Genomic DNA, 23859 nt, shown 5'->3' with positions numbered 1-23859 from the left:
CTTCAGTGGCTGTATCCCAAGTTTACTCTGTTTTGCCTCAGTAAATTATAGACATACATTTTGAAATCAAATATTTAAATTTTAAAATTAAAATTGAGAAAAGTAAAATTATTTCTTTCTTTTCTCCCAGGCTCAGAAGTCTCCATGAGAGAGGAGTCAGATGTTGATCAAAACCAGAGTGATGATGGTGATACTGAAACATCACCAACTAAATCTCCAACAACACCCAAATCAGTCAAAAGCAAAAATTCTTCAGGTACAATGCACCAATTCAAAACCACAAATAGATTTCCAGTTTGGGAGAGGGCAGCAGGTCAAGTCGAGTCAAGGCAAGTGGGTGTCATCCCTTATGCTTTGTGAGTGACTCCTAAGAGCAGTAACTTTTCTGATATTTCATAACCCACCCACCACCACCCGCCCCCGCCCTAGGGGAAGGGGCTGTGGGCACTGGAACATTGGCTGGGTAGATCCTGCTCTTCAACTCAACCAAGTCACTCTCCCAATTTCAAACAAGACTGCCTTGAGCCCACCCAGCACAGGTGGGCAGGGAGGCTCAGCATCTAGGGCTCATTCATGGAAGATCCTGATTCAGAAGGTGCTTCCTGAACCCCAGCACAGGTGGGCAGGGAGGCTCTGCATCTAGGGCTCATTCATGGAAGATCCTGGTTCAGAAGGTGCTTCCTGAACTGCGTGTCAGGCTCTGCGCAGACCCATTTCATCATCTTGACAACCTTGCAGGAAGGCCAGGTTTTTCAAATAAGGGGAAAGACTCCAAGAGGTGGTGACATTGCTCACCTGCAGTCTCAGACTCCTGATCCTGAAGGGTCCTTGAGAAGCAGTCTTGGTCTCTGGTTTTCATAAAGCGCTTTCCCCTATACAAGGGGGCTGTGAGACACCCAATGGTGAGAGAGACCTCCCAGGGGACCCACCTCCCAGACAGCCCCTCCTCACACAGCCTTCTCCAATGCCCCTGCTGTCACATGCATAGGGCCGCCTGCAGCCTGAACTCTCCACTATCCAGGCCTTCAAAAGAAACCCAATAGGTAACAGGGTCACCGAGCTTTAGAGAGAAACTGCCTGGACACACTGCAGCCCTGCCACAGCTGCTCAGACACACAGAAACAGAGCTCATGGAGAGCCAAATTTCAGAAATAAGCTTTGAGTCCTTAAAATAAATCATCTGTGCCTCACAGCATAAATACTGTTATTTTGTCTTAAGTAGTCTGGATTGATTTCCAGAGACAAGATGAAACCAAAGGTTTCAAGAGTAGGTTTCTCCTATCATTACTACTAAAAATTATGGTTATTATTGTTATTACTAATAGCAATGATATTCCATGGCATTTATATAGCTTTTCACCTAATACAAAGTACTTTCATCTATGTTATGGCCTTTAATCTTTACATCCACCTTTTGAAGCTTTATCCCTATTATTCAAAGGAGATTACTGAAACCCAGAGGGGTTAAATGACTTACCCAAGGTCACACAGCTAGTAGGGGGTAGAGGAGAATTTCAACTCAGGTGGCTGGACTCCAAGAGCCATCCTCTCTCCATCCCACTGTGCCCATGAGCCCATTAGTACGAATTGTTATGGATGTCAGACATTGGACAGGTTATGTGTTAATCCGAAGTAGACTGAGAGGGTAAGAAAACTCAGGATGCTGCCCTCAGGCAGGCCCGTGCCCTGCTGGACCTGAGAGGTGAAGGGGTTGAGAGCTGCAAAAAGATGGAAGGGGTGACTGGAGACCTTCTTCAGAAGCGGGAGGTTGCTCCTCATCCTGGGGCAGCCCTGAGGGTGTTGTGGTGTGACTCTCCCCAGAGGCTTCTAACACAGAGAGAGAGACACACACACACACACACCAGCACCACCCGACATGCCCTGGTACCCTGAAGACACAGCCTGCTGGCTCTTGAGGCTGGTCTAGCCTCGGGACCCCTGGTTTTCTAACAGCCTGAGCAGTTGGGACTGGGGACAGCTGAGGGTTGGTTCCCTCCTCTCTGCAGAGTTCCCACTCTTTTCCTATAACAATGGAGTCGTCATGACCTCCTGTCGCGAGCTGGACAATAACCGCAGTGCCTTGTCGGCTGCCTCCGCCTTTGCCATAGCAACCGCGGGGGCCAACGAGGGCACCCCAAACAAGGAGAAGTACCGGAGGATGTCCTTAGCCAGTGCAGGTATGTGGGGTGGTCTTCGCTCACAGGGTCCTCCCCATGGTCAGCCCCAGTGGCAGGTGATAGCAGGTGTGGTCCCGGGGACTTGCTCTGCTGTGGATGTTTAAGGTGTGCTAATGATGGCACAGGTGGGTCCTGTTAAAGCACCCACCCTCGGGGAGCTCCCTGCTTCAATTGATTACACTCACTCACTGGACACGAAGCTTCCTGAATCATTACTTTGGCTTGGGCACCGCCTTCCACTTATGGAGGTGCTGGGTCACAACCCCTACCTCTCTGCACTGGTTGGGGCTCTGCACACGCCCAGGGCCTGAACCCCACACCTAGAGCCAGGGCCACTGCACATCTAGGGCACAGCCTGCCCTGCACCTTCCTCTTCCAGCTCCCAACTGAATGCCATCCATCCCACCCCCAAACTTCCATCCTGCAGGCCTTTGCTAGTGGTGACCCTCCTGCCTGGAGGCCCCTTCCTTCCCACCCATTGTTCTTTGCTTCTTGGCCAGCTTCTACTCGACATAAAGCCCAGTGCCCATGGGAACCTCTGTCCCGCCATGCTCCCACCTCCCACTTCTGCAGCCTTGATCCTGCAGCAGAGACTGGAATAGGGGCCCCCTTGAGCTCTGTTCCCTGGGGAGGGCCTGCGTGGCTCTGTCTTGGGAGGCTGCCTGAACTTTCCAGCAGCTCTTGAAAGATGGAGCGGTCTGGAAGAGGCTGGGCATGCATGGACCGTGTTGACTGAGGAGCCATGACATCTGTGCTATTGGTCAGACACTAGTTGTTAATCATGTTATTATCCACCTGCCCATGACCCAGCTCAGCCAGATCCGAGAGGCAAGTCCAGACTAGTGTCAAGCTCTGTTTCTTGTCCTCACCTGTCCTCTCTCCCCTCTGCCATGCATGCTGCCAGGGTTTCCCCCAGACCAGAGGAACGGAGACAAGGAGTTTGTGATCCGCAGAGCAGCCACCAATCGTGTCTTGAACGTGCTCCGCCACTGGGTGTCCAAGCACTCTCAGGTGGGTGGGAGCCCTCCCTGGGCAGGCTGCTGGGGACCACCAGGCAATGGCCCCAGGAACCAGCTGCCTTCCAGAAGCAGCTGTGGGCAGAGTAAGCTGATGGCTGGCAGTGGGGCAGCAGAAGGGAGGGAGCTCAAAATGTGCCACCCTGATGTTCCCAGAGGACTGCTCAGATTCCCTAGGAGGGAACCAAGGACATGGAAGGGACAATGGGCCTCTGTCTATCCACTCTGCCTGTAGCAGGGGTACAGGTAGGTTTGTGCCTCCCTGGCCCAGGGGTGTAGCCAGCTGAAGGATGGGCTTCGGTCTGGTTCCAGTGCCTTTATCTAAGATTCTCTAGGCCTGGAGAGCCTCTCATGCCCTGCCAGGAAGCCAGCAGAAAGGAAATAAGGCAGGTCAGCCTGCCCTGGGCAGAATAGAAACTGGAGCTCCTTCCTCTGGCCTGGGCCCAGACCACTGCAGAACAGCTCAAAAACAGTAACCAGAGCCACCCATCACACCTTCCCGGCAGGACTTTGAGACCAATGATGAGCTCAAATGCAAGGTGATCGGCTTCCTGGAAGAAGTCATGCACGACCCAGAGCTCCTGACCCAGGAGCGGAAGGCTGCAGCCAACATCATCAGGTAAAGGCAGTACCTGGTTCCCGGCTCAGAACTGCCTGCTGGGACAGGAGCCCTGCCTTCTGCCTCCATGTAGGCTGGTCAGAGGCCAGGGAGGTGAAGAGCGCCCTTATCAAGGACAGCCCCAAGTAGAAGTGCTAGGGTAGAGGTGAGCTCTTGGGGGCAGGCTCGGGGCTGGGTAGTCTATTTGTCCTTTCCTCTCTCCCCACCCTGCGCCAGACCTGATCTCTTCAAAGCAAGAACCCAGCACACTTCATGTGTGTCCACAGCTGCTAACCCCTGTCTAGCCTGTGCCATCCAATATGGTAGGCACTAGCTACGTAAGGCTATTTAAATCTTTTTTTTTTTTTTTTTTTTTTGAGACGAAGTCTCGCTCTTGTCACCCAGGCTAGAATGCAGTGGTGCGATCTTGGCTCACTGCAACCTCCACCTCCAAGGTTCAAGCAATTCTCCTGCCTCAGCCTCCCCAGTAGCTGGGATTGTAGGCACCTGCCACCATGCCCAGCTAATTTTTTTTTGTATTTTTAGTAGAGACGGGATTTCACCATGTTGGCCAGGCTGGTCTCGGTCTCCTGACCTCAGGCGATCTGCCCGCCTCGGCCTCCCAAAGTGCTGGGATTACAGGCATGAGCCACCGTGCCCGGCCTTGGCTATTTAAATCTTAATGAAAATTAAATAAAATTTAAAGTTCAGTTCATCAGTGATATGAGCCCAGCAGCCGCAGCTTCACCCCTGACATGTGGCTAGCAGCCCCTGCATTGGACAGTACAGGGTGTAGGACACTGCCATCACTGCAGAGATCTGTTAAACAGTGCTGGCAAGGCCTGATTTGTAGGTGCTCAGGGAGTGTCTGTTGAATTGAATTCAGTTAAGTTGTTTATCCCCAAACCCTTGCTTGTCCTCTCCTGGCGGAGGTCAGGGTCAGGCAGCCCCATGTCTGAGCTGCTCAGCCAGTGACTCATGTGACCTGGGCAAGTCCCCTCTCTGAGCCTTATCCATAAAATGGGTGAACAATACCTGCTTCGAGGCTGGGGTGAGATCACGGGTGTCACTTTTACAGGCTGTTCAGTGGGTGGCGGGCACCTACCGACTCAGCCTGTCTGCTCCCAGCCCAGCCCAGGTGTGAGGGCTTGGGCCCTGGCCTTTCCTCCTCACCTCTTGCCTGGCCCCAGCCTCCCCAGACTTTCCCCCAAGTCCTGCCTGTGACCAGAGTGCCCAGCCTTCCTCCCCAGCCAGGCCGTGGAGGCCCCATGCTGGGGCCCATTCTTCCCTCAGGCTCACAGTCCTAAAATCTCTTTCAGGCCTCCACATCTCCAGTACAGAGGCCAGAGTGTGCGCACACATGCACACACACACGCACACACACACAGCCGCCACTCATGGTCCTCCCAGGAGGCCTTAGGAGTGTGCAGAGCCCCCCACCAAGCATATTGATCAAAGCCACCCTCGGGGGGAGCCTGTTCCCTGGGTGCGATGAAAGAGCAGGCTCTGGAGTTGGCAGCCCTGGTTTGGAGCGTGGGCCCACCATGCTCCAGCTGCGGGACCCCAGGTGAGGCAGTTCCCTGAGGGGCCGTTTCCTCAGCTGTAAGATATACACGACAATGCCTTCTGCCAGGCTGATCCAGAGAGCCACTCCCCGCAGCCCCGGCAGGCCTGCAGACTCCTGACTGTCCCCATGCAGCCCAGGCCTGGCTCTCCAGTGTCCGCAGCCTCCGTTGGTACTCACCAGCTGTGGCTCTGAGCCCATCACTGTGAGCATGAGGCACTTTGGCCTGACTTTGAGGCTCTACCCTCATTCCCCACCGTGGGTACCACTCTCCTCTGCTCTCCCAACTCGATCCTCGCAGTCCCTCCTCTGGGCCTGTGGCTACCATCCTGCTGCCTCCCCGCTCCCTGTGCTTCCTTCTTCTCATGCATCCTGTCATCCATGTGCTCGCAGGAGTGCCTGCTGAATGTCCAGTGCTGTGCTGGCACCAGAGCTATGGGGCTGAATCAGACACCGTTCCTCCCTCGAGGGTTCCCTGCCTGAGGTGGCAGAAAGGCCATTCCCACTCAGCCAGATGCAGGAAGCCCAGGGGCTGAGAGGGCCCCAGAAGGGGACCTCCCACAGCCAGGAGCATCAGGACCATCAGGAAGGAGAGAGTGAAGGAGGAAGGGGAAAGGGTGCTCCTGGCAATGGGGATGACGAGGACAGAGGGGCGTAAGAGCAGAGGCCGTGTGGGGCTGTCCAAGCTGGGGAGAAGCTGCTGAGAAGTGAAGTGGGGCTCACCGTGCCTTCTCATTCCTGCCTAGGACTCTGACCCAGGAGGACCCAGGTGACAACCAGATCACGCTGGAGGAGATCACGCAGATGGTGAGCTGGGCCTGCCCTCTTGCTTTCCAAGGCTTTCCTCCCCGTCCTCCTGCCCAGGACCCCTGACCCAGCACAGGCATCACCCGTATTCATTTTCTGTGGCTGTTGTGAAAAAATACCACAAACTGGGTGGCTTAAAACAACAGGAATGGGCTGAGCGCAGTGGCTCACGCCTGTAATCTCAGCACTTTAGGAGGCCGAGGTGGACAGATCACCTGAGGTCAGGAGGTAGAGACCAGCCTGGCCAACATGGTAAAACCCCATTTCTACTAAAAATACAAAAATTAACTAGGTGTGATGGCAGGTGCCTGTAACCCCAGCTTCTCAGGAGACTGAGGCGGGAGAATCACTTAAACCCGGGAGGCGGAGGTTGCAGTGAGCCAAGATCGTCCACTGCACACTCCAGCCTAGGTAACAGAGCAAGACTCCATCTCAAAAAAAAAAAAAAAAGAAAGAAAAAAGAAATGTATTCTCTCATAGTTCTGGAGTCTGAAATTAAGATGTGAGAGGGAGGCCAGGCGCGATGGCTCACACCTGTAATCCTAGCACTTTGGGAGGCTGAGGTGGGCAGATCACTTAAGGTCAGGAGTTCAAGATCAGCCTGGGCAACATGGTGAAACTCCGTCTCTACCAAAAATACAAAAAATTACCCGGGCATGGTGGCGCATGCCTGTGATCCCAGCTACTTGGGAGGTTGAAGTGGGAGGACTGCTTGAGCGTAGGAGGCAGAGGTTGCAGTGAAATGAGATCGAGCCTCTGCCCTCCAGCCTGGGTGACGGAGTGAGACCCCCATCTCAAAAAAAAAAAAAAAAAAAAAAGATGTTGGAAGGGTCATGCTCCCTCCAAAGGCTCAAGGGGAGGCCCTAGTGGTGGTGTAAGAGCTGGTGTTCACACCCAGGTCTGGCTGACTCCAGAGCGACAACTCTCCCTCATTCCATCTACCACACTGCCTCATCCCCAGAAGTCGGGGTGCAGCTCACCACCTGCCCAGAAATGATGGGACCCCAGAGACAGAGCTGTGCTCACCATGAACAAATCCAAGCTCATAGTGGCATTCCACACGGAGTAAGGGAATGATGGTCTTGTGCACTTCCAGGGTCCAGCCACAGCCCACTTTTTTCCAAGTCAGTGATATGCACCCCAGAATGCCATCACAAGCCACCCCAGAGCCCTTGGCCCCTGCATCACAGCGGCCAGAGATGCTCAAGACAGACTCACTCTGACCACACCACCCCCACCAGAGGCAGAGATTGTGCAATGCTGGCTCAGCCCCTTGCTGGTTGAGTGACCTTCAGTCTGTTGGAAGTAGCCAGCGTGAAGACTTGGGACTCTGGGTTCTGGGCCCCTGCTGTCCTCACCCCTCCCATGTTCCCCTCCTGGTTCCTGGAAGTGGTGAGGGCACCTATGAAGCTGTAAGCACTCTGCCCACACTCTGCCCCCAGAGCAGCGCTGCAGGGCTGGGCCCCCAGGAACTCACACGTGCTCCTCAGGCAGGGAGGTTGACGGTCCCCAGACCCTACTTCCTCCAAACTGACCCTTTGGGGCCAGAATGCCGGGTAAACCCCGAGACAGAAGTGCTCCTCTCGGCAGCTGAAAGGAAGCCGACTGCACTCTGCTCCTGTTTCCCAACAGGGGCTCACCTGGAATGTTTACCCCTCAACAGCATGAGGGCCCCTTGTTCCTTTGTGAACAGCCTGAGGTTCTTCCAGAACAAACAGCTGCTGAGCTGCCCTCTCTTGTCCCCAGAGCCTGTGTGGGGCAGATCCGGGTTGAGAGGGCCCCACGGCCTCACTAGAGACAGTGAGGATTTTCAAAAGCCTATAAAAGTTGGAGGAAGTTGTCAGTTTTGATCTCTGCTTCCAGGGTCACCCACTTTCCCAGGCCACCCCAGAAGGGAGCGGAAGGAGCCAACCACCCCACCTTGGCCAGAACGCCTCTTCTGGCCTCTGGTACCAGTGCAGGCCTCTGGGCCCCACAGCGCCTGGGCCTCTGGGCCATAAGCCACCCAGCCCCTTGAGCTCACCCTTGGCTCTGACAGTTCAGCCCAACCCCAGGGCGCCAGGCAGGACCCTCAGATGGGAAGGTGGCTGGGCTGCCCACCTGTATGTATTCACTCAGCTGCTTCAGAGGCTGAGGGTCCCCTCCCTGTGAGCACACAGGGGATCCCCTGCATGGGTTCTCTCACTACAACCCGGCATCCCAGTGGCCCTGCCACTCTCCTCTCCGTGTCTCCAAAGGCTTCATGTCCCCCAACACTCATGCTCCTGCACCTGGGTTTCTCTACACACCCCTCCCTGCCCAGGGCAGCTCTGCCAGAAAAAACTCACCGACAGCCACCACACAAACACACACACACACACCACACACACCAAACATACACTACACACACATACACTACACACACCACACACACCCAGCAAACATACATACCACACACACACCAGACCACACACACCACGCACACCCAGCAAACACACATACACCACACACACAACACACCACACACACACACACACTACACACACTTCACGAACACAGCACTCACACACCACATACATACACACACACCACACACACCACACATACACCACACCACACACACACCACAGATACCACACCACATACCCCACACACACATATACACACCACATACACACACACATCACCCACACAGGTGCACACCACACACACACACCACAGATACCACACACATACCACAGATGCCATGCACACACACACCACATACACCACATACATCACCCACAGGCACACACCACACACACACACATCCCCCACATACACATGCATATACCCCACACCACAAACACCCCATACACACCACCCACACACCACCCACATGGCACACACACAGAGGCTGCTTTCCTCCACGGTCCTCGCTCCACTCACGTGACTTGGAACCACTTAGGCTGGAGCTCCCTGAGGCCAGGAACCGTGTTTCCTGCCTTTCCATCTCAGTGTGTAGCGAGGGCCTTGGTGCAGACCTCAGTGCGCGTCTGAGGAGGAAATGGGAGGAAGGGAGACGCTTAGTCTAGGAGGGATGGCCCCACTTCCCTTGGGACCCAGCAGATGGGCTGCTTGCAGGTGCTCAGCCCAGCTGGGACTTCCGGACAGGGTAAAGTGAGCATGAAAAAGCGAAGGCATGAGGCACACAAGACAGTCATCTCTCAGAGCGCCTGCTGCCCGAGGGGTTGACCGCTGTCCTCCTGTGTGGCCCAGTTGGTCCTGAGGTGCTGATGGGGGAGGATTCTTGTTCCTAACAGGCTCTTCCCAAGACCAACACAGTTGTCCTTTTACCCACCGCCTTCCAGCACCCCTCACTCAGATCCAGCAGACCTTCCACGAGGCCTTTGTGCCCAATACACTGGCCTCCCCATGTCCACCTCTCATCCATCTCCTGCCATGGCCACCACTGTCCCCTGGCTAACGTTTCCCTGAAGATTTTCTCTGGTCAAAGGGCCCAAGTAGTGGAATCCCTTAATGATGGTGTCCGAGGGTGGCCCCTGGGGGCCAGGGACATGGACTAAGGCCCAGGACTAAGGCGGGACAGCTGTCTTCTGAGCACAGGGCCACCCCAGGAGCTAATCACGCCTGGGAGTCCACACCTGCTAGTTTCAAAAGGAAATTGTATAGAGACAGTTGTGGGCTCAGGCGGACCCTGAAGGGAGTGGCCAGGCACAGCCTGAAGTCAGACAACCTGGGCTCCAGTCCTAGTCAGCCCACTTCCAGCTTAGCAACTTGGGCCAGTGGCTCACCTCTGGAAGCCTCCGTTGTCTCATGCATGTGCTGGGTGCTCCCTGGCAGGGTGGGTGAGGGTGGTCCGAGCGCTGGACTGCACACACCAGCACAACAGGGCGGGGCCCATCTCCCTCTGTCCCCTTCTCTCCACCTCCCCTCATCATACTCCATCCACCCTCTCATCAGATTTGAGATGGCATCATACCCCATCTACCCACCCACCAGATTCGAGGCGGTGTCATACCCCATCACCCGCCCACCCAATTCGAGGGGGAGATACCTCCAGAGAGGCAGCTGAGAATCCAGGAGGTGTCCGTCATAGGCCTAACTCGAAACCTTGCTCCCCTAACTCAAAACCAGGCTGAAGGCGTGAAGGCTGAGCCCTTCGAAAACCACTCGGCCCTGGAGATCGCGGAGCAGCTGACCCTACTAGACCACCTCGTCTTCAAGAAGATTCCTTATGAGTAAGTGTTGCAAGCACCACCCGCCTCCCCCCACTTCCTCAGGCACTGTCTTGGACAGCACCCTGGAAGCACATGCAGTGAATTTCCAGAGCTGCGCAGACCCTCCACAGCTTGAAACAATAGTGCCTAGGTCAGCAGAATGAGGGAGAGAAGCCTGTTCCCATTCCTGCCCACCAAGTTCTCTCCTTACCTGTCAGCTACACACACACACTTTTCTGGAATCATCTCTAACTCAGAGCTCCTAGAGAGTATCTAGAAAAGAGCATGTGTTCATGTGTGTGTGCACGTGTACCTGTGAGAAACTGTGCACACAGGCAAGAGCGTGGGCACGTGTGTGGGTCCAGTGACCTCCAGTAGCTGATTTAGGGGACAGGTGTGGACTTTGAAGAAGCTCCAAGGCCTGCTGTTACCTGCTCTGGCCTCAGTCATCCCTGGTGTTCATTGCAATTATTCTACTTATGTAATTTTGTATCCTTCTTCCTTCATCTGACGCTATGCCAAAATGGCATTTGTAAACACTATTTTTAATAAGTACACAGCATTCTCTAACAGTGTGTTACTAAGCCACGAGAGTGTTTTCAGCCTTCACTTTTATATTTATCGCTGCAGTAAACATCCTTGCAACAAATATGTCTGAATTCCTAACAATGGTCCCAGAATGGTTTCCCAGAATTGGGCTCACCGGATTTGAATCATTGTGGGGCTTTTGGCCTCAGCCCCACCTGGCACTCTCGCAGCCCTCCCCAGCGTGGGTGCTGCCTTGTGTAAATAGAGAGGGTCGGCACTTTGGAAACCTGTCACATCTCCTGGACATAGAAACAGATGATATTCCTGATATGTCCCTCTAGGAGGAGAAGCGGGTTGTGTTTTCAAACACAAATCACCTCCCCTGGCCCCTTCTGCCCACAGGACTCTGCTGAGGTCCCCTCTCCCTGTCACTTTATGAAGTCAGGAGACTGTGGCTTGGCTTGCAGGCTTTTTAAGCCTTTTATCTGCCCCCTTTTAGGGTCTTCTATTCCCTCATCCTACAGACCAGCTGCTGCAGTGACTAAAATGTGAATTCTCCCTGTCAGAAAACAAGATTCATAACAAATTATTTCCACCATACCTCACAATAAGGTGTGTGCCTTCCCACACCTTATTTCAGCCTCCCAGTAAACCTGTGAGGAAAGGATTGTCTTTATTCCCATTTTACAGGTGAGGAAACTGAAGCCCTGTGCTGTAAAGGGTTTGTCTGGGGCCACACAGCTGCGACAAGGCAGAGCTGGACTTGAGCCCAGGGTTCCTTCCTTCCAGGGCTCTGCAGAAAATTGTTCCCCTGGAAATGACAGCCTCAAAAAGCCAAAAAATAAAATAAAAAGCATGGAGCAATGAAATCAGCAAGGCAAACCTCTCACCCCCTCCACCTGGGTCTCCCCTTACTTCCTACAGGGAGTTCTTCGGACAAGGATGGATGAAACTGGAAAAGAATGAAAGGACCCCTTATATCATGAAAACCACTAAGCACTTCAATGACGTGAGTATGGATGGGAGCGCCTCTCTCACTGGGGTTTTTCTTTGGCAAGATGCTGAAGAGGCTGGGTAGAGAATGGGCTATACACCTGGCTGGAACCGACTCCTGGGTCCTCTCCAGCCCTGCCACCCCTTGCCATGTGGCCTTGGGCTGGTTGCCTCACCTCGGTCTCAGTCTCTTCTCCTATTAAGTGGGGCTGACCATGAAATAGTCACGGGAGGATTAACTGGGTGGTCATCTAAAGACATTCAGCCCAGCATTGGCTCACTGTGAGCCCTCACCCAGAACTTGTGATTCCTAAGAGGGGTTACTCCTCCGAGCGGGTTTTTGGGGAGTCTGTGTTAAAGAGAACAGTAGGGAATGAAGGATTAGAAGGAAAGGAATGAAGACCTTGCTATGCTTCCTATTTTTTAACCTCATCTCGGTATTAGCAGCAAGCAATATTTGGCTGGACAATGGCAGACAGCTTCCCTCTAATTCATACATTACCCAGAACCCTCGGAATCTCCTAATGTTTTGGCTGTTTCAGCTACTCTGGCAGTGATGTCCTACTCGCTGTTTCTCTTCTTGCCTTTCCTGTGGTAAGATGGTCTTTTGGGATAACATTAAAGAGAATATTTAATTCTCTTTAATGTTAGGAGGCCACAGTGCTGAGCAAATGTTTAATTAAACATTCTCTTTAATGTTAGGAGGCCACAGTGCTGAGCGAGACTAAGGCTCCTAAATCTCCCTGGCTAGGATCAGGATGGCCCAATATCCAGCTCCTCCAGCCCCCTCCTCTAGACCTCCCAGCCCCAGCTTTCCTGGGGAAGAACTGTTGAGATGGGACCAAGCACTGGACCTGCAAGCTGGCCTGGCATAAGCAGCTCAAAAGGCCTGGACTAATTCTGATTAGCACACTAAGTTTAGACGGGTGCATCACACACCCCCAGCTCCCAGAATCCCTTCTCAGAGGAATATGGGAGCAGCAAAGAACTGGGGGGCAGACAGGTCCCAGAGCCTTCTGAGGCACAATTCACGTCCACAGGGAGCATTTGCAATGTTCTTTAATAAGAATATCCACTGCCCCCTAACCGGGTGCCTACCTTGTGCCTAGCACTGAGCTTTTTGTGCATAGGAATCTCATTGAAAGCTCACATCAACTAAAAGATGGGAGCTGTCCTCACATTTTTAGATACAAAGAAACCAAGGCTCCGGAAGGGCAAATGCTGAGGTCTCCTAACCAGTGTGTGGTAGCTCATGGCTTCCATTGCTACACAGTGCAAATCAGCTGTGTGAGAAACAAACAAACAAAAAAAACTCCCTCCCAGCAACTTCCCCACATCTGTGCAAGTTCCAACCCCTGAACCACAGAGCCGGGTCCACTCCCAGCCTCGTGACAGCCCTGAGAACAGTTGCACTCAGCATCCTCATTCTTCTGAGTTTAATCATCAACACGAGGAAAGAGCCTTTGAGGGCCGGTGGTGGGAGCACATGATTCCACTTGCCCTGACCGCCTTGGCCAGGGCCGCATCCTACCAACCCCAGCCCCCAGCACACCATATCCTGGGAGGATCCTCAGCAGCCTGGAAGAAACAAGAAAGACCCAGGGATTGCAGCTCAGGGAAGGAGCCCTTTGGGGCCTCCTAGGCCTGGGCACCCAGTGGTTCCTGCAGTGAGCACAGCAGCAGAAAGGAGACTCATGTGCCTCTCAGGAGAGAAAGAGGGACAAAGACCAAGCCTCAGGAAACGTAACCTGACAGAGGCCTGATCTGACCACATCTTACAGAACCAGGCAACAAATCACTGTCCCCCCCTTCCCCATCCCACTGTGTGCCCAGGAGTCGAGCAAGTGACAGACAAGAATATGAAGTGAGCATTCATTGAGTGTTCACCACATGCTAGACGCTGTGCTTCAAAAGCATCATCTCATTTAATCCTGCCATTCCCACTTTGTGGATGAAGAAACTGAGGCTCGAGGAGGGGAAATTTCATCCCCAGCATTACACAGCAGAGTACAATTTTGAACGCACATGGTCTACTTCAGAAGCTGCCCTTGTAACGACCTGGCATTTGGCCATCTCTGTTCAAATCCACCATTTGGTTCTGATACACAGGATGTGTGCTGGCACAACAATGATTTTCCTCGTCTCTCCTTGGCACAGTTCTATTTGCTGTTTTCTGGTCCTTTTGCCTTTAATTTCTTTGTCCTCTTAACTGGTACTGGCCAGGATCTTCAGGACCATGGCCAAGCTGGGGTACTGGGGTAAGGCAAGCAAGGTTCCCAGAGAGCAAAATCTAAGGAGCTACTCGCCCTTCTGCACTTGTACCCCACACCTCGCCTGCCTCACCCTAGTCCCGTCTCTCTCCAGGGCAGCATGGAATGGACATGGTGATCATGTGTCTCCTTCTTGGGTTTTTTGTGGGTTTTTTTTTTTTTTTTTTTTTTTTAAGACACAGTCTCCCTCTGTCGCCCAGGCTGGAGTGCACTAGTACAATCTCGGCTCACTGCAACCTCCACCTCCTGGGTTCAAGTGATTATCATGCCTCAGCCTCCTGAGTAGCTGGGATTACAGGTGCACACCACTGCACCCAGGTAATTTTTGTATTTTTAGTAGAGACAGGGTTTCACCATGTTGCCCAGGCTGGTCTCGAACTCCTGACCTCAGGTGATCCACTCACCTCAGCTCCCAAAGTACTGGAATTACAGGTGTGAGCCACTGCACTCGGCCACCTTCTTGGTTTTAAAGGAGATGTTTCTAGTATTTCCCCATGTGGAATGATGTTTGTTCCTTTACCAGGTTTTTTTAAAATTATCTTTTATTCCTTGGGTGCTAATGGATTTAACCATGAATAAATACAGAATTTTATCAAATATTTATTTCTGCATCCATGGAGATGGTCATATGGTTTTTCTCCCTTACTCTGTTGACATAGTAAATGACAATTATACTTTTTTTCTAATATTCAATCATCCTTGCATTCCAGGGACAAACCCAATGTGGTCATGGTATATTAAACAAACGGGTGTGTAATTTTCCTTTCTTATATTATCCATCTCTGGTCTCAGTATCAAGGTAATACTGGCTTCATAGAATAAACTGGAAGATATTCCTTTTATCCTTCTTCTCTGGAAGATTTGACTGATCTATTTATTTCAAAAATTAGTATAACTTTTATATAAAATTCTTTTTAAGTTCCATGTTCTCTTGATGGAAAAAAATTTTAACTACTACTTCAATTTAATTAAGAGGTATAATACATGTACTACTTTGTGTTATTATCCTTCCTGATTCTCTTAAGTAGTAGTTCCATTCTTAAGTAGTTTTACAATTCATTTTTCTTGATGAGCATCCTTTAGAAATTGTTTTTGGGAAGGTTTCTTAGCGATAAAGCCCTGTAATTTTTAATTCATCTGTAAATGTCCTTTTATCGCCTTTTTTTAAAAGTAGTAGTATTTTTTTTAACTTTTTATTTTAAAATAATTAAACAGTCACAAAGGCCGGGCGTGGTGGCTCACACCTGTAATCCCAACACTTTGGGAGGTCAAGGCTGGCAGATCACTTGAGGTCAGGAGTTCGAGACCAGCCTGGCCAACATGGTAAAACCCCATCTCTACTAAAAATACAAAACTTAGGCATGGTGGTGTGTGCCTGTAATCCCAGCTACTTGGGAGGTTGTAGTAGGAGAATCGCTTGAACCCAGTAAGTGGAGGTTGAAGTGAGCCAAGATGATACCACTGCACTCCAACGTGGCGACAGAACAAGACTCTGTCTCAAAAAAAAAAAAAAAAGAGTCTTAGAAAGTTGCAAAAGAATGTACCGGAAAGCCCACTGCTTCCTGCTGTTCCAGCTCCTTGCAATTCTAATTCCCTGATGTTCTAGCCCCAGCCTCTCACCCCCATCCCCGGCTGCTCCACGTCCAACCTGCATTTGATTTGTTCATGTGTGTGTCATGTTTGGCCAGGTGATGGAGTCCTTGAAGATATCTTCTACTGTGTATGTGAGACCAGCAGTGCTTCAAAGTGTGTCCTGTCCAAGCTCTAGTTGTGTGATGGGGGATTCCCTCAGAATTTGGCCCCTTTTAACTGTTTATTCTTCCAGATGAACTTTGGAATTACTTTGTCTATAATTATTTTTCTAGAGAAAGCTCTCATTGGTATTTGGCTTTTTGTTTGTTTGTTTGTTTTCGGGTTTTTTGTTTTTTTTTTTTGAGGTGGAGTCTTGCTCTGTCGCCCAGGCTGGAGTGCAGTGGTGCGATCTCGGCTCACTGAAACATCCACCTCCTGGGTTCAAGTGATTTTCCTGCCTCAGCTTTTCGAGTAGCTGAGATTACAGGCATGCACCATCACGCCCAGCTAATTTTTGTGTGTGTGTACTTTTTGTAGAGACGGGGTTTCACCATGTTGGTCAGGCTGGTCTTGAACTCCTGACTTCAAATGATTCGCCTGCCTCGGCCTCCCAAAGTGCTGGGATTACAGGTGTGAGCCACCACGCCTGGCCTGAGTGTTTTATTGGATTACATTAAGCACATGTATTAGTTGTCAGAAAAATGACATATTTACATTCCTATTTGGGAATTTGATCTCTTTCTCTGTTATTCAAGCCTTTTATATCCTTTGGTGACCTGTTTTTTCCATCCTACATAGTTCTCATTAAGTTCCTAGGTATTTACAAATTCCCATTGTTATTTGGAAGGTTGTATTTTTGTTGTATTTTCTAATTGGTTATTGCTAATGTATATATAAATGTTTCATTTTTGTATATTGAACCTTTAGCCAGCAACCCTAGCAAGCTCTGTTAGTTGTTCTTGTAGTTTTCCAATTCCTTCTTGGATTTTCAAACAGACAATCATAAATGCAAATAGTGATCATTTATCATCTTTGCAATACTTACTCCTCTTTTTCCCTGTCTTATTGCATTGGCTTAAAGATCAGTAACTTGATTGCTTCAGAAATCATCCGCAATGAGGACATCAACGCCAGGGTGAGCGCCATTGAGAAGTGGGTGGCCGTGGCTGACATATGCCGCTGCCTCCACAACTACAATGCCGTGCTGGAGATCACCTCGTCCATGAACCGCAGTGCAATCTTCCGGCTCAAAAAGACGTGGCTCAAAGTCTCTAAGCAGGTGCGGGCAGGAGGCTGGCACCACTGCCTCCCTGGGGCTGGATTGGGGCTGGGGCAGGAAGACCAGTGGGCTGGCCACTGGGCATCCACAAGTGGGCAAAGGACTGGGCTGAGGTCTCACGCTCCCAGGTAAAACAGAGAATCACTTCCCCTATATCACCTGGGACCAGATAGCAGGCCCACAGATGTGGCAGTGAGACTGTGGACTGTAATTCCCACTTGAGTAATTAATACCTCAAAGTGGAAAGAATATGATGGTGATTATTGGTCCCAACACTTTTCTTCTGGAGTTGGGGCAAGAGTGGTGGCTTTATGGGGATCTGCAGGGCAGCTAAGACAGTGGTCAGATGACCCTTCCATCGGAGGACCCTTCCGTCAGATGATCCTGCAAGCCCCTTCCCAGGATTCTAATTTCACCTGCGTTTCTGGCCATAGAGAGTTAGCTGCTCCCTGGAACCTGTTGGCTAGTTGATCACCTTAAATGTGGGCTCGATCCCTCTTCACTCAGAACATGAATCTGAAAAGCCATAAACATAAAACATGAACATAAAACCATAAGATAGATTCTTCCTCAGGAATAAAGTTGCCTGCATTGGGGTCAGGAGGGACCAGCGCTCCTTATAGGAGAGGATAATGAGACACTTGGACCACTTCCTTGGTGCACTTGGTGGATGCCCCCACCCCAGCCTGCATGTGTGCAGGAGGCCTGACAAGCACCCCCAGTAGACAGGGCAAGCCCCCAAGCACGATCCCTTGGCAGCAGTGTCTGTCATCCTAACGCTGGGTGGGCTGTGCGGGACCCAGTGGCTCCAAGGGCCCTGTCTCATCTGGACCACTCTGGACTTGCATACTGTGTCCCCCTCATTGTTCTCTTTATCACCTGCTCCTCACTGCCCTCCTCATGTCAATGGCAGGTCATGATTCCACCCACCAAGCAGGCGGCATGCCCATAATCCTCCCTACTTAGCAGCCAAACTCATCTGGGACATCTCTGCTACCCTTCCCTCACCTTCTGGTCACTCCAGCCCCTGATGACAGCAGGACTACAGAACATGCAGGGACACCCCATTACAACCCAGTGGGATTGGGCCTCTTGCTTCTTGGCACACAGAGATGCCAGGATTAGGGCCAAGGACCATGAAAGAGATGCTACTCTTGTTTGCGGGCTCCAGGAAAGAGCAGAGCTCAGGAGCACAGGAGCTCAGAGCTGCAGACACATGGTACATGCTGTCATGAACTCCTGGAGGCAAGTGTTGAGCAAGGCTCTGCAGAACCTCCAAGTCACCCAACCTCATTTGGCTTGTCAAGGTTCAGGCAGGTCCCTTGCCACAGTCTGGGGGCCCATTCCAGGTAAATCTCTCTCTCCTTCTCCTTTGTTCTTGGGAATGACGTCATCTTTTCCAGAGGCCCTGCAGACCAGGCTTCAGTTTCCCACCCCACTTAGGCTTCCTGGAACCCACACTCCTTGCATTTCTTGGTCTCGCTCTCCTGCATCGCCCTCCTCATGGAGTTGGGAGGGAATGAGTTTGGCCATCCTGAAATCTTCTATTCTCTGCAGACAGTGCAAATCAAGGACAGTCAGTGGTCAGGGCATGTGATTCAGCCTGTGTTCTAGGATGTCATTCCGGACCTAGAGTCAGCTGGCCTGGTCCAAAAATCAAAAATGCCTTTGGCACCGCATGAGGTCTCCACCCTCTATGCAGTCTGGACCCAGCTGTCTTGTGCAGCCCCCAGCCATGTAAGAGTTGTGTGTCTGCACAGCACCTGGCCCCAGAAGCTTCTGGGAGTTCCTGGCCGTGGCCTGCTCGGCATCTGCCAGGGGCAGTTCATTATCTCTCTACAGGCGTCCCATGGACACTGGAGACCCTCTGAAATGGCCACGTTTCTTAGATGGCCTGAACTGTATACTGGCCTGAGCTAGTATTGCCTGAGCTTAGATGGCCTGAACCTCAGCAGCCAGTTTTTACTGCTCACTTAAATGTGCTCACCATAGCAGGAAAGCATTATGTCCAAGTCTGGTTCAGCCCCTGGCAAGCGTCAGGCAGCTGGATTCCATTTGGGACTTTTCATTTCCCCTTTCTTCTTTTAACCCCTCTCCCCATCCTCTTTGAAAAAACAAAACAACAACAACAAAAAAACAAAAACAAAAACCCAAGAGATGATCTGATGATGATGCTCTTCCATAGGACAGTACAATGACTAATGTGGATTTGTGTGTCACCTCTCCTGCGGATGGCTGTACTTTAGTGGACACAAAAGCCTCGCCTTGGCTAACAATAGATTTTGGCCTCTCTGGGAGGGAACATTCTTGGCCAGCCAGAAGTCCTCTGCTTGGTGAACAGGAAGTGATGGAATTTAGGAGACCACAAAATCATCTTTTTCCTGACACTGACTCCAAGCCTCCTTGCTTGGTCCCTGCTTTCAATCCCATATTTCAAGGGCCCCCCATTTCTGCCTGCTGGTGTCTACACTCTAACAGAGACACCCAAGATCCCAGAGGCTTGGTATCCCATGGAGCATCAAAGGATAGAAGCTCCTGGCCCAGCTAGAAGATACTTGAACTGCTGCAACTTGGAACATACTTTTTAAGCAGCCGCTGAGAAAACTCTGTGGCTTCCCAGGCCGCAGAGCTCCTTGCTGGAGAGAGCATGACAACCCAAAGAGGAGCGTCCATACACAGCAAGCATGGGGATGTGGAGGAAGTTAAAAATGTGCCCAGCTCAGAGCCACAAATTGGTTCCAGAATATCTTCACAGCCTCAGGGTATGGTGACACTTCATCTAGAACTGCATGGCCACCGGGACCTCCTGATCAAGCTTCTGTGTCTCCCACAGTTCTAGAGTATCTGAGCTAGTATTGCCTTAGGGAACACCTGGACTTACCCTCCTATTTTCCAGATGGGGACACTGAGGCCCAGAAAGGCAAGAGGAGTGGTGATTTGCCAGTCGGCATGCTAAGGGTAGGTGACAGAGGCTGAGGAGGCCCTAGGTTTCCTGACTCAGCCCCCGCCTCTGACCTCAAGCCGTATCAGGTCATTCCTCTGCAGGTGGATGGAGAAGAAGAGGAAGGAGGGTGCAGCTCTGGAAAGGAGCAAGTGCAAGAGGGAAGCTGAGACTCTGGAATGGAGGTGGGCCGGGGCATCCAGCCTTTGCCAGTGATCGGACAGCAGACATCTCAAGTGAAAGCAGAATCATCTGCCTTGACTCCATGTGGTGTGTGCTATTCTGTTGCATGTCTCTTTCGCCAGATCCAGAACACAGTTGTGCTCTGAACAGGATTAGTCCACACCAGGTGGCGAGGCTTTTTCTGCTTGTTGATAAGGCACAGAACTGAATGGTACGCTCAGCCCTTCTTTCCCCTTGAAGAGCACACACAGATCTCCTCCTGTCAGAATGGAGACTTAGATTGTCCTTTTCAGTAGACAGATTTCTCAGCAGAAATCTGACCCTAAGATTGGGCGTGTGCTTGGCCTCCGGGGCCCGTGTCCCCTCCAGGCTGACTAGGGCTCTGGTGGTGCGACGTACCGCTGTGCTCCCGCGGTTTCTCAGCCACATTCTGAATCTTGAGGAACAGAGCTGCAAAGGAAGTCTCTAACCTATCTCACCATTTTATCAATGAGGGAGCTGAGGACCCCTGAGGGAAAGGGCCTTCCCTCAGGCTACACAGGGAAAGGTGCACAAAGCCAGGCTTGACCCAGGGTGCTCCGTGGGTCAGACAAACTCCAGCCACCGAAACTCTGCTCCAGCCTGATGTGTGCGCTGGGCCTGGCGGGGTCGCTTGGCAAAGCCATTTGCTGTGGAGCTTCCTCTTCTCCAGCCAGGCCTTTTCTTTTCTGATGATCAGTTCGTCTCCCATCTTTTTTCTTGATTCTTAAATTTGGGTGGTGTTTCTGCTGTGGAAAGGGGAACGTGTGAAATGAGGGTCACATCCTTTGGGTCTAGTTCATGAGAAAGATCAGGAAAATGAAAAATCTGCCATTTCCTGCTCTGAGCGCAGGCTCCTGGGAGTCACCCACCAAGTCCTTCTAAACTGCCCAGGTCTCAGGATCCTGCAGCATTTCCAAGGGCCAAATCCACACTCAGGTCCCTCACACCCACTTCCTTGCTTCTGACAGATGTGTGAGCACAGGCACACTCAACAAGGACCCGTGCCCAACTCCTGGGGAGTTCAGGGGCAAGGTGCCCAAACACAGGAGGCCCCCAGATCCCAAGGGAACGCAATTCTGGAGCCCTGGCGGGCAGCATGTTGGAGTGTGGGCCTGATCCCCAGGCCTTGGCGTGTGCTGTGTGTTAGTAAATGCTTCTGATTCCTTCTAGACTAAAGCTTTGATTGATAAGCTCCAAAAGCTTGTGTCATCTGAGGGCAGATTTAAGAATCTCAGAGAAGCTCTGAAAAAGTAAGTGTGTGTTGTTTTATTTTTAAAATCATAGACCTGCATTGCAGAGGCATTCACGCGCCACCCCCAGCTAGAGCAGGAGGTCTGTCTGTCTGTTCGTCTGGATACCCACAAGACCCCTAGATTTCCTGGACCCCAGTGGTGGAGTCCTCCATGGTCTGCCAGAGAAACTCCAAAGTTTGCTAGCATTTCCTGGGAGAAGCACAGGAATAATGCTGGGATCCCTGAAAGCGTAGTAGCTGTGATGATAATAGTAGTGGTGCCAGATTTCTCGATTCTAAAATGCACGTTTTCTTTTCACATTTTAATAATTCTGACATCAGGAGACGTCTTAACGTCAGTTTTGTTTATTTAACACGATTGTGTTTCCTTTTTCACTCAAGAATTCATCATCAAAATGTTTGCATTTTATAAACAATGGCATCTTGAAATCAAAAAAATACAGTTTTACAATAATCATACTTAAAGTTTGTAAAGCACTTGCCTAGACATTGTGCATTTAACACCATCAACATTGCCCATAAGGTGGGGTCCTCAGCCTCAGCACCCTTGCTATTTTGACCAGGATGATCCTTTGTTGAGGGGGACTGTCATGTGCATTGTAGAATCTTTAGCAGCATCTCTGGCCTCTACCTGTGAGATGCTAATGGCACCCCTCCAAGTTGTGATGACGAAAACTGTCTCCAGACATTGCCAAATGTCCACTAGGGGGCAAAATCCTCCCCACTTGACAACCATCAAGATAAGGTTGCCTTCCCGCATCCTGTTCTTCCAGACAAAGAAACTGAAGAGCTAGTGGCTGGTCCAAGGCCACGTGGATGGTCCAAGGCCATGTGGCCATGGCCTAGCACCAGGACTGGTCCAGGCTGGCCTCCAGAGCTTGGCAAGTTTTGCCCTGGGCTCCAGACGAGCTCTCCCAGGGAAGCAGTGATTCAGCCCATCTGCACACACTGTGGCCACGCGCTCACATGAAATGGGGGCTTGCTTCTGTCACTCTCATTAGGTGCTTACTCAGGCTTCTGCACTAGTCTCAACCCTCCTTTCCTCGAGTGAGTGTCCCTTCCTCTCCTTGCCTGACTGGCTACTCGCCAGACCTTGGAGAGACCCTGGGAGATCCCTGGGGTCCCGGTTCCCCATATAGCTCAGGAAGTCTCTCCCCGCTTCCTGGTGTTCCCATGATCACGGCTGATGCAGGGACCACCAGAGTTTACTACCCCCAGACCCTAAGGATGGGGCCAGCAAAAACCTCCAGCCCTTGACAGTGGCTTTGACGGATTGCTCACCCCTCTGCCAGCCTCGTCTGCCTCCTCTTTGCATTCTCTTCCTGCCGCATTTGGTCTGTCCTTCGCCAGCTCTGTGTGCCATCGCCTTGACCATCTCCACTTTGTTTGTGTCCTCAGACAGATGTTGCACCCATCTGTGCTGTCCGGCCGTCTCTCTTCTGCCTGGGCTCCCGAGAGCCCCTGTGGACTGTGCTTGTGGGGAGCTGCCCCCCTCCGTGCATTCACCAACTTGTCCGTCCGTCCGCCCCCGGGGCACCACTCCATCCACCTCCTCACATGGCTGGCTTCCTCGTCTGCCACCGCCACCACCGCTGCCTCCACTGCCTCTGGGGCCCCCCATTCTGTCTGAGTCCCCAACCTGACCGTCTTCCCTCTTTCAGGTGGCCTACGGGCCCGTGTAAGTGTCTCTCCCACATTCCCCTGCTCCCTGCAGCACAGGGCAGAGGTGGCCTGCGGGCCTCTAGGAGCTAAGAGCTTTATGCAAACCGGATTCTGGACTTACAGAGACATAGGCAGGGCACGCAGAGGAGGGAGGGACTGGGGAAGCCTGGAGTAAATGCTTCCCGCACCCCCTCTCCTGAGGCTCTAAGGTTTTCACAAAGAGCGATGTTGCATGAATACTGAGCATCTGTTTCACTAGGCAGGGGACAGGGGCAAGAGGAGCGAGGTGGCAGTCCATGGGCATAGCCAATGACCTCCCCAGACAAGGAGTCCTGCTATGGGCCTCACCATGTTGGTCTGCAGCCCATTCATACGTCCCAGGCATCTTTTTTAGCTTTTCATTAAAATATTCAATGTCGGGCTAGGCACAGTGGCTCATGCCTGTAAACCCAGCACTTTAGGAGGCCGAGGTGGGCAGATCACTAGAGGTCAGGAGCTAGAAACCAACCTGGCCAACCTGGCAAAACGCTGTCTCTACTGAAAATACAAAAATTAGCCAGGCATGGTGGCACATGCCTATAATCCCAGCTATTTGGGAGGCTGAAGCACAAGAATCGCTTGAGCCCAGGAGGCAGAAGTTGCAGTGAGCCGAGATCGTGCCACTGCACTCCAGCCTGGGTGACAGAGCAAGACTGTCTCGAAAAAGAAAAAAAGAAAAAATATCCAATTTCTGCCAGCATCCAGGCTGCAGAATGGCCTTATTGCCTTTCCCAGCCAAGACTTCACCGCCAAACGCC

General features: G+C 51.7%; 1 protein-coding gene across 1 annotated transcript in view; it reads left to right on the top strand.

Annotated features, from left to right (window-relative positions):
• The window catches only part of RASGRF1 (Ras protein specific guanine nucleotide releasing factor 1), a 129737-nt gene that overhangs the window by 88642 nt on the left and 17236 nt on the right, over positions 1-23859 (top strand). The window contains exons 16-24 of the mRNA XM_024232549.3: positions 131-256; positions 2007-2177; positions 3082-3188; positions 3700-3812; positions 6102-6162; positions 10279-10382; positions 11814-11898; positions 16806-17003; positions 21319-21398. Coding sequence (XP_024088317.2) covers positions 131-256; positions 2007-2177; positions 3082-3188; positions 3700-3812; positions 6102-6162; positions 10279-10382; positions 11814-11898; positions 16806-17003; positions 21319-21398 — 1045 coding nt within the window. The remainder of the gene's footprint in view (positions 1-130; positions 257-2006; positions 2178-3081; positions 3189-3699; positions 3813-6101; positions 6163-10278; positions 10383-11813; positions 11899-16805; positions 17004-21318; positions 21399-23859) is intronic.

This window comes from Pongo abelii, chromosome 16 (genome assembly GCF_028885655.2).
Source record: "Pongo abelii isolate AG06213 chromosome 16, NHGRI_mPonAbe1-v2.0_pri, whole genome shotgun sequence".
Lineage (NCBI taxonomy): Eukaryota > Metazoa > Chordata > Mammalia > Primates > Hominidae > Pongo > Pongo abelii.
The sequence above is the reverse complement of the archived record's forward strand: the minus strand, read 5'-3'. Positions and strand labels throughout refer to the sequence as shown.